The sequence below is a fragment of the Glycine max genome, chromosome 20 (assembly GCF_000004515.6).
Source record: "Glycine max cultivar Williams 82 chromosome 20, Glycine_max_v4.0, whole genome shotgun sequence".
In the NCBI taxonomy this organism is placed as follows: domain Eukaryota; kingdom Viridiplantae; phylum Streptophyta; class Magnoliopsida; order Fabales; family Fabaceae; genus Glycine; species Glycine max.
In genome coordinates this window covers 809,309-826,107 of record NC_038256.2, presented here as the reverse complement: position 1 = coordinate 826,107, position 16,799 = coordinate 809,309, and the positions used below count along the sequence as shown (strand labels likewise).

Below are 16,799 nucleotides of genomic sequence, written 5' to 3'. Positions count from 1 at the left end.
TAGGACAATTTTACCATGTTTATTTATATGAAGAGATTAACAGAGTTCCTACAATTAAGGGTATAAAATGGATAAAATGTCTTCTTTTGTATTGATTTCACAGTGATTTTATACTCAACCAGGACTTCTAAGGTGTTACCAGATACTCACACTACAACTTACACTAGTCCATGTCTTGAACTCTTTATATAGAATAAAAATTTAGAGAACAACACATACTAGAACTAAAGCTCAATATTTTATTATTTATTGGCAGAATCGAACCAACACAATTTTGTTTGGATTTGAAATGATGGAACTAGCAGATAGAACTAGTTATGCTCAGATATGGATGATATTGAGGATGCCAACCCAAATGCCTCATCCAAGATCCTGAAGTGATGAATTTGGATATTCTCCACATCACGCTTCTTGAAATCACTCCGGTTTCTGTTGGCAAAGAACTTACCATACTTGTATTCTCTATATCTTGCTGGATTTTGCTCATTTACCAGCTCCTCGGCAGGCTTCACCATAACATGGTGAGCAGGGAAAAAGAAGAATGGAATTGAAAACCTTTCCTTTTCTGTATTCACCACCACCCTGTGCTCCACGCTCTCGTACTTGTCATTGCTCCAAACCTGCAAAAGTAACCCCCAACATTGGCCTAAGCATTTAGATTGAACCAATTCAACCATGAAGGAGTAAAGCTAAAGCATTTAGATTGAACCAATTATATTGTCCTCAATTGATGATTCAAGCTAAAGCATATTACATAGTAATTGTTCACATCAGCCTATGAAGGACTAATTTTAAGAAACTAATAATAGAATATTATTTTGTGGAAAAGAAACAAATCATTTAGTACATTTTGACACCAATTTCGTCCTCAAAGTATTATCCTCTCTCTTAAGTTGTCCCTAAAGTAATAAAACTATTTTAAGTAATCTCCAAAGCGTTGAACATGTATCACTTTAGTCCTTAAGTTGACATATTTGAGTAAAGTTTAAGAACCAATTTGAAAAGGATTCTTTTACATTTGGAAGACTAATTAGAATGATTTCAAATACTTGACTACTTAAGTATTTTTTTGACTTTAGGGACCATTTAGGAGAAAGGGTAATACTTCAAGAGTTGATGTTAACAAAATCATGTACTAATAACATACCTGAACTATATCCCCCACATTGATAATAAATGCATTTGGGGTAGGTTTAACAGGAATCCATTCTCCATCTGATTTTCTCTTAACTTGTAATCCTCCAACATCATCTTGGGCAAGCACAGTTAAAGCACTGGAATCCTTGTGGCGACCAACACCAAGTGCCAGGTCAGGGAAAGGGCATGCGGGATAGTAATTGAGTCGCACCATGCTGAGTTGGTTCTTGAAACAGCCATGGAATTTGTCAGCAGCCAAACCCAAGCTCTGTGAAATCAGCTCCAACAACTTGTAAGCTAGCTTTTCCACTTCTCGAGCATACTCTTGCAATGTTTCCCTAATGAAACATAATCTTCAACCCGTGAATATTTCTCTGCCGAATTTAGTTTTGAAATGTGCAAGTTTCATCTTGATTTTAAATAATTATTGTCAAATCAAACGAGAGTATACATGATCCTACATGAGTTATGTTGGTGTAGAACAATCTCTATTGTGTGTCAAAATAAATTCTATTCTTCTGTTCTTTTTGATCATTTGCATGATTAACACCAGAGTAAAACATCAATTTTGTCATAAATTGATGCCAACAATGAACTTGATCCTTAACATTACGAAACAGGTAATTTGGTCCTTTTACATTTAACAAAGAACCAAATTTAATTTCTCACTGTAGTAATCTTCAATCAATTTGATCCTTAGTGGGGATGAGCCGAGTTTGGCAGAACACATCCTTGAAGAGGAGCATGAAGCTTTTTTTGACTAAATTCCACACTAAGAATTAGTCTTATAGTTGGCCTAAAGGACTTAAACATGAAGAAATACGCCCAAGGTATCATGACTTGGGCCCTAATTATGATGGTTTAAAAAACCCAATTTGACCCTACCCTGATGTTAGTATGTGTTGAGGACCAAATTCATTGACCAATGCCACTAAATATACTTTGTTACAACACTGAAGAACTGAATTGAAAATTTGTACCAATTTCAGAGTTAGCAAATAAATCAATTGATTATTATTTATTACCAAACAAAAACAAGGATTAAATTTACTATTTCATACTATCACAAACCAATAGATAACATAAGAAATCTCAATTTCAAGAATGAAATTGACATTGAACTCATTAAGATTACCTAAAATGAGGAGAGTTTTGGGGCCATTGGTTGGTGAGAGTCCTCAAATCCAAATCATTTGGCTCATGGGAAGATGGGACTTGTGCAGTGTTTTCAACAAGGTAATCAAACACCTCTTTCCAGTCTCTTACGTTCTTGGTGTGCTCCCCATCATGGTACCCCATTGCATTAAATTCATCTCTTTTCACTTTCTTCTTCTCCTCTAAGCTCGTCTCAAAGAACTTCTTGGAGACAATCTCAACCTCTCTACTAATCTCAAAGGGTACCCCATGATTTATTACTTGGAAAAATCCCCACTCCTCACATGCTTTGCCAATTTCTGAAATGAGTAATTCTTTTCTACCTTCTGAAAGGTCTATCACTGGAATCTCTCTAACTTCCACCACCTTTGCTATGGGACGGTGTTCTGTGGATTGTATAAAAGCTGGATCAATGTCTCCCATAGCTAGATATTCCTTATACTTGCAAATAACTAGAGTCTTACTTTAAGTTGTGGGAAGAACACAAGTTTAATTTTGCTTCTTATTGTTGTTTCTTATTGTGTGGGTTTAGCCTGAAATACATAGAATCTGGACATGTTTTTTAGTACTTTGCCATTGAAGGGTGAATGCGGACAAAAATGCCTGAATTGCAACTGCAGGAAAGACAAATAAATGTGTAAACATATTTGAAGTGGGACCGCAGCAACTTCACAATTTCTCGTAACCAACATGTGACTGAGTAAGGATTTTATCGCACTGCCCCATATACAAAAAAGACTCGTCAGCGTATATAAAGCTGTTAAAAGAAAGAAAGAAAACTAATTAGAATGCATTAATTAATAGTGTAAATATTAGACCGTTGGTCCAATTGGTAAATAATTAACTTATATCCACGAACATGAGTTTGATTTTTGCTGCCAATTTAAGGATGATGTTGATGAATAATATGTAAGTACGTTTATAATTGTACTTTATGCCTCAAGATTCAATTTACCAATTTTTTTTAAAAAATAATGTAAATATTAGTATATTATTATTATTATTTAATTATATAATATATATTTTAGAAGAATTATATAATATTATATATAATAAATTTGTTGGATTTTATAAGACCCTCACAAAATGTGGTACAAAATAAGTTTCAATAAATTTTTGGTTCTGATAAATAATTTAAAATTTGATCATAGTCACTAACATATTTCTGTTTTATTTGAAACAATAATATTTTAAGAGTGAAAAAAATTTGTTCATATTATTAGTAAGTTTTGTTAAGTGTTGATTTGGCTAACAATAATCCACCTTGACACTACTACGTGAATCTAATTGTAATTCACATTACCACTATCTCATGTATCCTAATCAATAATATTTTTAACAAAAACTAATATTTATTGATAAAAAAAAAACATGTATCCTAATCACTTCCACATGACTCTGTTAGTATTGATTATGCGTTTAAACTAATGTTCAACGGAAAAACTCACATTCCAAGACACAAGCTAATGTAATGTGAAAGTAACTTTTTTTATGCTATGATTACTTTGTGGAGTGAGTTTCCATTAATTAGAATGACCACTAACTGCATAGTTATCAAATATCAATATGTGAAAATTGACCCTAAAAGGAGCAAATGTAAGGTCGGACTAGAATTTAGAAGAATGGTATGAAATGGGGACAACATTGTGGTGGATTCTCGAAAACATAAATAACCGCCAGAACAGAATAGTTCAGTGATAAATACCTAAGGAATAGCTCGACTTAAGGGTTGCGGAATATTCAATATATTACTAATATCAACTTCTAGGTTGCTTTAAATTAATAACATGAATGATTTGGAAAATGTTATGACATACATATATGAAATGAGAAAAGTCCATATAGATTATGTGAAGTGATATTTGATTTGAAGAAAATGTGACAGTTTCTACAGTTTGAGGAATTAAAGAATAAAACAAGCTGCATGAATTAATTTAACAGGACAAATTTGCCCCAGTTCAGACACTACTAAGACCGAGTAACATTCAATCATCACTGCACGGTCGAAATAAACTAAGCATAGTTGAGTGGTATCACTTTTCTAATTAAACTGACTATTTACAAATAGGAACATTGGTGTTCAAGCAGCATTCATAGAGGTTGAAATGAGAACGTGAGCTAAAAATTGCATCCCGTCCTGGATTTTGCAAGCTGCTGTGGTTTGATCCGCTCGAAGGTGCTCAGAGAAGGCACTGGCTTTTTCCTGAACTGATTTCTGGGTAACAACTGAAAGAGACTCAGAAGTAACAGCTTTAATGGCAGCTTGATAGGCCTCAGTTACATCAGATATGCCTGATAAATACATCACAAGCGCCAAATGGTAAACCTAAGTGAGCATAGAATGATCGAAATTCGTGGCATACAAATACAATGGATATACTTTAATATGTGATGATGATAAAGGGTGAAATCAGTAGGCAACCAACCTGTAATGAAACTGTGGGAAACTGCTTTCACATATCCAATCATGGTTTGGGCATTTATTCTTATGATATTAGCTTTTGCGGAAACATCTTCGGGCCACTCAACGTTTGCCTTATCATCATCAGCTTCATCCTCAGTGTTGTTGGCACGAGAAATGATGGATTTTCCCAACACCAGAAGTTGAGACACGGCAAAACAGCACATTTCAGATAGTCTCTGCAAAGAAAAGCAGCACCATTTTACTCACTTTTATGACAATAAGAATAAATTTTGCCCACAATTTCTGTAATATTTTCTCGTACGTGAACTCCCTCAGAATGAAGAGATTCCAATCTTGCATTAGTTCTCTGAAGTATATCATTAGCAGCTAGTCCAGCCAAGGCGTTAGCAAAACTGCAACAGGTAAGAAGGCATCACATATAGCATATAATATAGTGAAGTGAAGCAGGCATCCTCAATCTGTGTAAATGGTGAAACTGCATAATGATCAGAACCACTCAGAAAGACCAGGATCATAAAGTGGGAGGGGGTAAGAAATTAAAGAGATGTAATATTATATATGAAATCATTTAAGCTTTTGGAATAGTTTGCACATGACAAATCAGCAGAGCCTCTGTGGCCAAGTGGTTTAGATTCGATCCTTGCCTACCACCCTCCATTCTAATAATAAGTAGAAGTATAGACCAAGTGTAGCTGTGCATTATTATCCAAAGGGCTCTTGCATGTGAGGGCATGTGTTAGATTTAAAGTAAAACCATTATTCTCTTCACCTAATGGCTTTTGGGATAGTTGGCTCATGACAGTTGTAGTAAAGTAATAGGCAAACACATTCAAACTTGGTTTGCTTTTACCAATCATGTGCCCATAATTACATGTTATCTATTTTATCCTGCATACAAACATCCAAATTATCTACACGTAGAGTTTCTAAACCCATACTTTTACATCCTTGCAGATCGAACTGTAACCATTCTTTTGGTTCATAGAATTGTAATATTTTAGCATATCAGAAATGGAACTCTTTAAAACTCAAATTTATGGCAGCAATGGTAGGGGAATAAAACATCAATAATTGTGAGGCCAGTTAAATTACCCTCCAGCCATTTCAGCAGCCTTGCCAACACTAGAATCGTGTAAATTCTTCATCTCATCACTGCTTCCCTCATTTCCTTTCTTTATTGTCTTTCCTTTGTTTGAATCAGCATTGCTTCTATCAATTTCAGTATTCAAATTAAATATTTGTTGGACCTCTTTAAGCTTCCCATCATATACAGACTTCTGCTCAGCTGATAACTTTGCTTTTCTTCGGTTAAATAACAAGGCATAATGACTAGACAAAGCCTCCAGTTCCTGAGTATTGCATATGAAATAATTTGCTAAACCAAAATCTAAAATAGCACAATTTAATGCATAAAAGATAGTGTTGAAATTATAGGGATATTTAGGTGGAGATGGAGGAAAAAAGAGAACAAATTCTTGAACAATAGAATATAATACAATGCACAACCCTATTCATACTATTATTAGACTTCTAATTCAAAACTAAAAAAGGAAACCACTTCTAAGAGATCGTTTTGGTCTAGGACCCTGAGTATCTAGAAGCCACTCTGGACCCCTAGCTAATCCAAGTTGAGCTGGATGGACTCACTTAAGGAAGCTAATCTCTCCTAGCACCTATTTTATTCATTCACATGAGTTGAAACTCAAACCAGAGACCTTGCTTAAGGGGGACCAAGCTTCTTGTCACTGGGATTAATACGTGTTGGTTTAAGAAAATCATTTAAGATACTCTAAGATATTCTATAACATACAGAAATGATATTTTGAGAATTTTTCTATATCTTTTGACGATAAGAATACCTCCAATTGTTCTGGACCTCCATAAATGTAAAAGCATCGATCAAAAGTCACTTCCTCTAATAATTGATCCTCATCATTTTGTTCTTCACCTTCTTTTTTATCCTTCTCAACCTCAATTCCAGTTTCACTGATTAATAAGTCCATTGTCTCCTTACCAACATATTCAAGAACTTGCATTCCCTTTGCAGTAAAAGCTTTTCCTGTCTGCAGCACAATGAATAGAAGAAATATGCATGTATATCTGTAATTATTGATAATGAATATCAATCAAAGAATGACAAATTTTCCAAACCTCTAATAGAGAAGATGCATTAGCACCTGCAGCTCCTGGCCCGTCATGCTTCGGAGATCCTGAAAGATTTGTTGCAGAATTCTCGAGCCTACAGAACACAAGGACATCATTCAGGTTCATGGCCTTCAAACACAAAGTTTGTTGAATGATAAGAAACAACCACATCTTTTATGATTGCATTCTAAAATTAAACCTTGCTGAGTGACTTGGATGGAATACTAGAGGCAACACAAGGCTTCCATTGAATATCAACGGATACTATGAACAAAATGCAGGAAAGTTTACAATGGTCGTGGTTTCAATTAAAAAATGAAACATTTTTCTCAGTCAACAGTAGTCAGATCTATAAATTAAATATAAAAAGACAGGAAGAAAAAAAAGAAGAAAAATATAGCATATTTGAAGCAAGCAAAGAGAGTGGAGAAGTTTTATGCAACTATAATACTGATATATCTATACCAGAAATTTGAGGAACGCTGAATGATCTAAAAAGAGAATCGGTAGAACACCAGAAAATAAGCAAATATTATTAATGAAAGTAGAAAGGAGAGCCTGAGCTCTTACAAGGAACCACCAGAAAACTATTTCTCAGCCAACAATAACCAAAATAACAAACCACCTCCTCTCTACACTCCCCCTCCCCAAATAACCATGCTGCATGGCCTAACAAACTTGCCAACTCAGAAATTGTAAATAATGTGGCACCAATAGGAGGGAGTGCAAGAAAAATGCTCTTCACAAAAGCTATTTTAACAAATCCAAAGTTTTCACAACTTGTAGCATTTTCCTATTACTATATTTGAAGTATTTTTAATAATTAATTCTACATATTTTCAAGTAGCATAGATGTTTATCTCCATCAAAATATCAACATATCACCATCAGAGCAATGATCAGTAACTAGACATACAGAACAACCCCCATGTGGGTCAGTGTAAAAATAAATAAATAAAGCAATGAATTATACCGCTGAACAAAATCAGTGCCCCCTCTCCATGCATTCCCTAAAGCACTCCATGCCCCAGAAGCAAAAGTCTCCACAGAGTTATCAAAAACCTTCAAACCCTACACACATTAGGGAGCTCAGGTATAAGTGCTTAATGAATGAGTACAGACTACCTAAAAGCACACAATTTGCATTCACAAATACAGAATTATTATTTTTCTCTGATAGAACAGTGCGACGGAATTACACCATCAATGTTACTCACAAGTCACAACTCATGACAATCACGAGACAAAACCAAACTTCTAAGAGTGAATACTTATAGGAGCATATTCTAGAAGCTAGATAGTACAAGTTTCAATCATCACTCAGCAGAAAAAATATCAGTGTAAAAGATGAGCAAAAGTGATAGTGAACAGAAAATCTGCATATTTGCTAATTCATAGCAAAGACATGAGAATAAATCTGCATAATATGTGTAGAGCTAGATGCTCAACTCCATTAAAATCTAACATCTAAATTGCAAATTAACCCACCCCAACCCCCCAAGGGAAAGTATCCTTTTATGCTTGCCTGGCTAAGCAGTGACTCTTCACTAGCTTTCTCCAATCTTTCGAGAGCAGATTTTCGCAGTTTGGAACCCTCATCGTCACTTTCCTTCTCATCTGCAGATCCTTCAGCCCCTTCAACCTTTTTGGAAGATTTTGAATCTTCATCTTTGTTTTGCAACTCCACAATGCTCTTTGATGCTGTCTCTGCAACTACAGCAGCCTGCATTTCAAAACACCATCATTTCACAACAAATAATTCGATACCCTCCTAATGATTCTGCCTCACAAGTTCACAACCCTCCAAATCAAAATAATTTTCAAGATATTAATGCCTCTACTTTTTCATTCAATATTGTCTATTTTAAGCAATTAAGATATGATCTATTAGAAGTAATAAAGCATCAATCTCTTTCCCACATACCCTTTTTGACTCCAACCAAAAATAACCCTTATCTAGTCTTCTTCAATCATTCTTCCCAATAATCCTCCATAGCTAAATAACTAATGCCTCTACTTTTTCATTCAATATTATCTATTACAAGCAATCAAGATAGATTTTATTGGAAAAATAAAGCATTAATCTCTTTCCCACATTATCCATTTTCACTCCAACCAGGCATAACCCTTATATAGTCTCCTTCAAAAAAAAAAAATCTACATGCTTTGTATTACTAGAAAATCTCACACTGACGAAGTGTACTATATTGCAAAAAAAACAAATATATTGACCGAAAACACCTAGTGCAGCATATTTCAGAATTCCGATAAGCCCAATTTCATGATAAAATTATTGCAAAAAATTAAAACAATAATAAAAAGGGAAAAACACATATATACCAACAAATAAACAACTAATTCAGAGATTGAAATGAATGCATTCACTGGATCAAAACCAAATTATAAACAAAACTGCACATATTTATGTCGTTTGGAAACGCACATTGCGAGAGATCTCTTCGGCTGCAACAGCGGCGGCCTTCTGAAGATCGGAGAGAAACGAGAGCGGTGAAAAGCCCCACCCGCCAGACGACGGGTTAGGGTCTTGTCGTTTTGGCGCAACTTCCTCGTCGTTGTCGTTTTGCTTACTCTCGGACTGCTGCGTTTTGTTGTCCATTCTTTTTGGAGATTCCGATGAGAGAGAGGTTTTGTTGGTGTGCGTGAAGAGAAGAAAACACAAATGGGAGATTTTTATTGTTGCTTACGCAACAACATTATGGATTTTCGATCTGTTGAGTTTGTGTCAATTTCGTTTTGAATTGGATGAAGGATGCAACTGTGTTCTTGCAAAAGCAATGTGATGCTATGCCAAACGTCGTTTTTAGAGGTTTTAAGCGTACGAACGACGGAATGAGTCGACGTCGTTTTTACGTCACATTTATGTGAGTGTTTAAGTGAACATCACCTTATGTTCGGTGTGTTAAATTAAATTAAACTAATCGAATTTTAAATATGTGCCCTATTTAATTTAGGCGACTTTAAAGTTGGTTCTGAACGTGGAAACCTATATTATTTTTTTGAAATGAAACTTTTCAATTTGAATAAAATTTGTTTCAATGATCTAAACTTGGTTTTTGTTGTAAGATGATTACATTTAAAACCATAGTCCAGAAGCTAAAAAAAAATCAAAAAACAAGTACAGAAACTAAAAGGGAAAGGAGATAGGATACTGCACAGACAATTTTTATACTTACTTTACCCACAAATTACTTAGGCTATGTGGCCAAGGTAATATTTAAGTCATGGTCAAAGTATCCACTCTTAAGTAGCGAGAATTGTATTTTGGGTTCATTAACATTTTTGTATCTTCCTTGTTTCATTTTCTTATCTTTTTGTTTGAAAGAGATTATCTTACAACAAGGGCAAAATTGAGTTAGCAAACTCAATGCTATAGTTGAGTCATAATTCATGGTTAAAATAATTCTTGTTTACACTTCCAATTTTTTGTAATATTTCAATCAAAGCTGAATTCAAAATAGAAAGACTTCAAATGATGTCTAATGTCAAGCATACGGTGACAAAAGATCGTTATTTGTATGAACTCTTCTAAACTTGCACAAATCTTCAAAAGTCTCCCCTTTCAAATACAGCAGCAGCTCCCATACCTGACCCTGGAATGATGCACATTTCAATAATGTTAAAAAGGAAAGGAATAACACTCTAAACTCTCACATGCATGAACTCTTAATCTGTTTATTTTCTCCTTAGTTTTACTCACTGTTCTCATTTCAGTTCCATTTTTAATTTTATTGGTAAGAACTTTTCTTCTTGTGCTTCTTTTCTTTTCCTGTTCTGAGACAGCACATTTTCTGGAAATAAATACACTAACTTATTCGGCAAGGTACTTTAACTGTCAGGGCCATATTTGGATAATTTTCCCTGTAAACACTTATAGTATAAGAAACAAGAAGGAAAAATGAAATAAATTTCTCTCATAAACTAATTTTAACTTATGCATAAGTTAATTTTAGTTTATGTAAGAAACTTATTTTATTCAGCTACTCCAAGAACTGATTTTAACTTTTGCAAAGCTAATTTTGGCTTATGGAATAAGTTTATTTCATTTTACCCTTTTTTTCCTGCTATAAGTGCTTATGAAAAAGTTTATCCAAACATGGCCCCTAGCCTAGCCATCTTCTGTGTAAGCTAGCTATACACCTACCAGGCTACTAGTGTCAACTTACAAGAACTAATTTGCTATTTTGCCCTACAAACCAAGAAAGTATTCTTAAAATTTATCTCCCAGCTTTTGAGTGACATGCATTTGTTACAAAACTAATTTTGACTTCAATTTTCACTTTTTCTCAAATATTCAACTTTTTACTGTTATGTGTGAGATGGAGAGAGGCCGGAAGAAGAAATCACCTATGCACATTGAGATTACACCATAGCGACAATCCTTGCCACGACGTTTCATCTCATTCAACAAAGTTGCAACACAGCGTGCACCTGAAATGGCAGCATGTAAATTCACCAACAAAGTCAGCATTAGGTTCATGAAAGATGAACAGAATAAATGTGTTCATTTGGAAGTGTAAGACGGCTTGTCCCTGTCGTAAGATGAAAAATACATGAGCAAACATGTCACAGTAATATAAAGATTCCAGTTGCAGGTGCCTCTCTGAAGATTTTAGCATTACCTCTTCCATTTAATAAGAAAATAATAAGGCAAAAGTAAGTTAAATTTCTGACTGAACATCTCAACATCACCTGTAACACCCAAAGGATGTCCAAGAGCAATGGCACCACCATTGACATTGACCTTTCTGGGATCAAGTCCCAATTTCTTGAGGCAATAAACATACTGTGATGCAAATGCCTACACAAGACCATTATATTTCTAAATGTTCAGTACAAGATTATTTGAAATTAGATTTAGCAGTAGTGAAAATATGCAATAAAAAGTAGTTATTAGTTAAAGCCTTGTTTGAATGAACTTCTCCCTGAGCAATTATAGGATAAGAAAATGTGAAGGTAAAATAATTTGAGTTTCTTTTATAAGTTAAAATAAACTTGTGCACTTGACTTCTATAGAAGCTCTAACATTTAACTTCTCTAAAAGTTAAGGTGCATAAGTTGATTTTAGCTTATGAGAGAAACTCAATGAATTTTGCCTTCTTATTTTCTTCTCCTATAGGCTATCAGTGTTTATGGAGAAGTTTATCTAAATAGAACCTGTAATGACAACTGTTAAAACCTTTACCTCATTGATTTCAAATAAGTCAATGTTGCCAAGTTCAAGGCCCACGGATTTCACTGCAGCTGGGATAGCAACAGCAGGGCCAACACCCATGACTGCAGGATCTACTCCAACAGCAGCAAAACTCCTGAAAAATCGAATTCACTTGTGAGATGAATTCAAGTTTTCAAAGTAAAAATATAAAAAATAATAATGAATAAGGTTTTATTAGAAGCCTGATTTCAGTTTAGGTCCATGTTTGAATAGATTTCCAAGTAATATTTATGAGTTACTGATTTCAAATATCCTTTCAGCATATAATATTCTAATATCAAAACTGCGAAGCACAGTTTCAAGCGTTGCTTATCCTTTATTACAACAACTTTTTCAGACAAATTACCTAATAAGTATCCCATTAATATAACTAGGAATATTTCTCAATTTAAATTGCTTTTCCTGCAGGATGCCAAATGTAAGTATTTATTGTACAGAAGCCCTACATCTACATGCCTGTTTTGTTAGTAGTTATGTTTATCTAAAACATACTTTCAGAAACTGAATTGACTTCTAAACTTTCTTCTAATTTGATGTAAAATTAATCAAATTACTAGTTGAAAGTGCAGCTTCTATAGACATTGAGTTGGACTACAAGAAAACATGTACTTCGAGCTAAATGCAGGTGGTGTGCACATTATAGGACAGATGCAGGTTTGTGTCTAGATTCACATTTGATGTGACTAGTATTTAAAAATAATTTCTTTGACGATGCATTATTATTGTGTACCTGAAGATTCCAAGTATAGGAAGCCCCTTTTGCACAGCCACTCTTCTCTTCATGAGGAGAACAGCTGCTGCACCGTCACTAATTTGGCTAGCATTCCCTGAAATTGAAAAAAGAGAGACAAAAATACATTCATATTCACAAGGTAGAAGATTTCCCCCAGACTAACAAAGTTAATGAAAAAGATTTCTTTAGCACCTGCTGTTGTGGTTCCATCTTTCTGGAATGCAGGCTTCAGCTTTGCCAAATCCACTAAATTTGTGTTTGGCCGGATACCATCATCGACAGAAACAACAATTTTCTTCTCCACTCCAGTTTTAGGGTCCACAAACTTTGTAAACAAATCATTAGTAGAATAGCATTATTAACACTATAGGAAAATTCATTTTGGTAGTTGGTACCTACCTTTGTAGAAACTGGAATGATTTCTTCTTTGAACTTACCAGCTGCTGTTGCAGCTGCAGCACGCTGATGAGACTCAACCTAATTATACAAATTAAAAATTTCATGCTTCCTGATAATCTTTTTCATATATACTTGGCACACTAAATACTTTTGTCATACTCACAGCAGCTTGATCTTGCTCTAGCCTTGTCACACCATAACGCTGCGCTACATTCTCAGAAGTAATTCCCATTGGAAGAAGACAATCCCGGGCTTCTGCAAAGGTTTCTACCTGTGAATATAATGAGAAGTCAAGCGGAATATACCTCAACGGAAAATGTGGACATAATAATATACAATTTCACCATACCTTTGGGTTAATGTTGCGAAGCCTATTCACACGATCTACTGTCATAGACTCCAATCCAGCCCCAATCCCTGCATCAAATATTAGGAAGATTAGGCCAAAGAAATAACAAGGCCATGGCATTTAAGTACACAGTCTAGATTCATTCTGACCAATTTCATAGAACCCAGCTTTTATATAAGCAGCTACGTCAGAAACCGCCTGAAGTCCAGATGAACATTGCCTATTGACAGTTCGAAGAGGCACTGTCTCTGGTTGAAAAATGAAGAAGATCCATCATATTAGAAAATGCGCTAAAATACATACTAACTTCAAGCATAATCAAATGAAGTCACCTCATGAGTACTTCTACATTCAGTAAAGTCAATAAGAAATTTCATATAAACCATGCTCAATGAAGACTACAAAATGTACCTGGGAAACCTGCATAAAAGGCAGCCATTCTGCACTCAATTCCTCTATCTGATCCAGGTGCCAGTACAGTGCCCACAACAATGTCTCCAACTTCTGCTGGGTTCACATTTGTTTTCTCTATTACAGCCTATAGGAAAACTCATAGTTTAGAAACTACAGAAATAAATAAATAAACTACTGATCAACAAAAGTAGCTCAAAACATTTCAAGGTTGACATCATGTTCCAATCATAAACCATTATAAATGTTCACTAAACCATTTTTTATACAATACTTTTCTTTCCAATCTTTTTTTATTAACTAATTAGTTAATCAAACCAAATAATTACCTTCAGAACTGTGGCAAGCAGGTCATCTGGAAGGGTATCCTTAAAGCCCCCACGCTTTGCTTTGCAGATGGCAGTACGATATGCACTGGTTATTGCAGAGAAATTAAAGCTAAAGGTTCAATAATGCCATTAACAAAATCATAGAGTAAATAGTCAAATTTGTCCCTAAATGATGTAGTATCAATCAAACTAGTCTTTGAATGATAGTAATAAAACTATAGCGTCAGCCAAACTAGTCCAGTCTTTGAATGATATCCAATTATCCATGAATATGTATTTCCTCGGTCAAATTAATCGCTGACCTTAGGGGCTAATTTGACAGTAATCAAAATACACATTCAGTAACATGAGGATCATATGTATATTCAGGGACCACGGATGTAATATTTCTCATCTTCTAAGTAAGGGTGTTCGCGGCATGGATTTACATGTCTTTACCTGATCCAAAATATTGATAGGATCATTATTTAAATCCGAACTCGACCCAATTAAGACCCACAATATATGAAACATGATCATCAACCCACTTTGTTGACACAATATACGAATCTTAACATTATTTATTGTTAAATCATAAAATTGAAGAAATATACATGTATAATTACGGTGTATTTTAAGATATATATCTCAAGATAGATAATATCAATGTAAGATAGAGTTTAATGAGAAGTATAAAAACTTCTACTCTGTCATCCAAACCATTGCTGTCTTTTTTTAAGATAAGTATTGTAAAAGTCAATAAACTTACCATATATGATAATTTGTTATAATATCATGTTATTCAAAATATTATCTATTAAGCCAATAAATTATATTATTAAAACATAATCATTTAAAAAAATACACTTTTTTAAAGAATATATGACATTGAACTAGGTTGAGACAACCGGAAGTATAATCTCAACCCAAAATACAACTTAAATTTGTCTTCAAAATGCATAAGATTTAACTTTTTGAACTCAAACACATCAAAAAATACTTCAGACCGAGAAGGGTTATGAGCATTCCTACTTCTAAGGACTAACAACATGAACACGTATATTTCAAGGACTAATTGGATTATTACCACAAAACAACGAATTAGAAATCACACGAAAGGATGGTTTATATAGGCAAACTTACGCTACAATCACCACGTCGTCATCTGATCCACCTATTTGACCGTGCGAAGAATTCTTGGCAAAACATAATGAAGCCTAACAAGAAGTGGGAAAAGACCTTAAAAAAGGGGTAAAACATTTCCACATATGCTTCAGAAAGTGAAGGACAGACTCAGAATATTATGAATAAATTTAATCCTCAATTAAGAAATGCTAGTAACACACTATTTTTAATACACTCTCTCTTTATCTGTTGAAATTTATTACAAATCACAAAATATACACTAAATTGAATGCATCAATACACTCTTTTATCTGTTGAAATTTACTAGAAATCACCAAATTTTGTGGGTCCATGTGTTATTTAATGAACTAGTTAACAAGGGATCAAATTTATGTACTGACATAAACAGGACAACATAATTAAGCTCTTGAAGATTAGAAATCAATCATAGTTGCATTCAGCAGAGGCAGAAAAGCTCAACTTTGAAAAACAGAGAAACTTAAAAGAAAAACAATGAAACACCCACTTACTGAGAGATCCGTAGATTGATGGGTTTGAGAAGAAAAATTTGAACTTGAAGAAATGGGTTGAAGATGATCAAGCAGGACTCTCTGTCTTTGAATTGCTTTATCCATATTTGAGCTCCTGTACTGTGTTGTGCGAGTGAATGTGATGCTGAGTTTTAGCCAAGAGAAACAAGTATATAAATAAACCCTTTCTATTTATAAGAAGTAACATAGCAAATTATATAAATTAAACTCTTTCTGTGTAAGAAGTAACATACCAAAGGGACAAATTGACTTCAAAAGGGTCATGTCTTCACTGAATAAACTTATTATTCATCTTTGAATAATGTTGGGTGAGTTTCTTCAAATCTGAAAAATTAACTTTAAAATAACTATTTTTTTTAAAATATTTAAGAAATAGATAGAATTTATTTATTCTAAAAAACAAAAAATTGTTATTCATAAAAACATGAATCTGCTTATTTTATTTAAAAAATATTTTTTAAAAAATAAACTTAAACAAACTAGCCATTATCTTATCTTATTCAGAAATACTTAAAAAGCAAAAAAAGTTGGGTTACTTTTTCATTTTGCTACTACTGACCATGCAGTGCACGATAATTTTATTTATTTATAAATAAATGTAATAAATATATTTTGGTTGAAACATGCATCTGTCGGTCGCTGAGTCTGAGGAAATGCACTGGCAAAGTTCCTCGAACAACGTGGAAAACGAGACCTCCGGCCAAAACGTGATTAATGACACCCACTAACCAGAATGAAGACTGATTCAGGAAAAACCAAAGTAGGTGGCTTGGCCAAACGCCCAAAAGCATCAACTCTAACTGTATGTTTGGTATCACCTCTCTTAAC

At 34.1% G+C, this 16,799-nt stretch overlaps 3 protein-coding genes across 4 annotated transcripts; all 3 read right to left on the bottom strand.

The window, feature by feature from the left end:
- Nucleotides 1-219: 219 nt before the first annotated feature.
- On the bottom strand, nt 220-2,892 carry LOC100806672 (protein DMR6-LIKE OXYGENASE 2). Its single transcript, XM_003556584.5, has 3 exons — nt 2,273-2,892; nt 1,148-1,475; nt 220-620 (listed from the first exon to the last, which is right to left on the bottom strand). The coding sequence occupies exons 1-3, from the start codon at nt 2,713-2,715 to the stop codon at nt 312-314; spliced, it is 1,080 nt and encodes a 359-aa protein (XP_003556632.1). The 5' UTR covers nt 2,716-2,892; the 3' UTR covers nt 220-311.
- Nucleotides 2,893-4,138: 1,246 nt separating this feature from the next.
- On the bottom strand, nt 4,139-9,720 carry LOC100806143 (uncharacterized). Its single transcript, XM_003556583.5, has 9 exons — nt 9,306-9,720; nt 8,388-8,585; nt 7,836-7,933; nt 6,869-6,956; nt 6,577-6,780; nt 5,810-6,066; nt 5,019-5,109; nt 4,719-4,932; nt 4,139-4,584 (listed from the first exon to the last, which is right to left on the bottom strand). The coding sequence occupies exons 1-9, from the start codon at nt 9,477-9,479 to the stop codon at nt 4,373-4,375; spliced, it is 1,536 nt and encodes a 511-aa protein (XP_003556631.1). The 5' UTR covers nt 9,480-9,720; the 3' UTR covers nt 4,139-4,372.
- Nucleotides 9,721-10,142: 422 nt separating this feature from the next.
- On the bottom strand, nt 10,143-16,313 carry LOC547735 (3-ketoacyl-CoA thiolase). Of its 2 annotated transcripts, XM_006605344.4 has the most exons (15): nt 16,205-16,313; nt 15,951-16,095; nt 15,439-15,512; nt 14,317-14,401; nt 13,988-14,114; nt 13,726-13,824; nt 13,577-13,644; nt 13,391-13,498; nt 13,228-13,305; nt 13,021-13,153; nt 12,826-12,922; nt 12,066-12,189; nt 11,573-11,681; nt 11,228-11,311; nt 10,257-10,473 (listed from the first exon to the last, which is right to left on the bottom strand). In XM_006605344.4, the coding sequence occupies exons 2-15, from the start codon at nt 16,053-16,055 to the stop codon at nt 10,427-10,429; spliced, it is 1,338 nt and encodes a 445-aa protein (XP_006605407.1). In that variant the 5' UTR covers nt 16,056-16,095; nt 16,205-16,313; the 3' UTR covers nt 10,257-10,426. The 2 variants fall into 2 exon arrangements, with proteins under 2 accessions (NP_001237076.1, XP_006605407.1); NM_001250147.2 differs by lacking the exon at nt 16,205-16,313 and having other exon boundaries at nt 10,143-10,473; nt 15,951-16,108.
- Between the last annotated feature and the right edge of the window lie 486 nt (nt 16,314-16,799).

What these genes read in the sequence shown, in the direction of transcription:
- LOC100806672 (XM_003556584.5), bottom strand. Translation starts at nt 2,715, where the DNA reads ATGGGAGACATTGATCCAGCTTTTATACAATCCACAGAACACCGTCCC. An exon ending in CAAAACTCTCCTCATTTTAG is followed by an intron (nt 1,476 to 2,272) that starts GTAATCTTAATG and finishes ATGTTTCATTAG; the next exon opens with GGAAACATTGCAAGAGTATG. An exon ending in ATGTGGGGGATATAGTTCAG is followed by an intron (nt 621 to 1,147) that starts GTATGTTATTAG and finishes TTACTTTTGCAG; the next exon opens with GTTTGGAGCAATGACAAGTA.
- LOC100806143 (XM_003556583.5), bottom strand. Translation starts at nt 9,479, where the DNA reads ATGGACAACAAAACGCAGCAGTCCGAGAGTAAGCAAAACGACAACGAC. An exon ending in TTCATTCTGAGGGAGTTCAC is followed by an intron (nt 4,933 to 5,018) that starts GTACGAGAAAAT and finishes TTTTCTTTGCAG; the next exon opens with AGACTATCTGAAATGTGCTG. An exon ending in TTCCCACAGTTTCATTACAG is followed by an intron (nt 4,585 to 4,718) that starts GTTGGTTGCCTA and finishes TGTATTTATCAG; the next exon opens with GCATATCTGATGTAACTGAG.
- LOC547735 (XM_006605344.4), bottom strand. Translation starts at nt 16,055, where the DNA reads ATGGATAAAGCAATTCAAAGACAGAGAGTCCTGCTTGATCATCTTCAA. An exon ending in GACGACGTGGTGATTGTAGC is followed by an intron (nt 14,402 to 15,438) that starts GTAAGTTTGCCT and finishes TGCAATAACCAG; the next exon opens with TGCATATCGTACTGCCATCT. An exon ending in TAGAGCAAGATCAAGCTGCT is followed by an intron (nt 13,306 to 13,390) that starts GTGAGTATGACA and finishes TTGTATAATTAG; the next exon opens with GTTGAGTCTCATCAGCGTGC.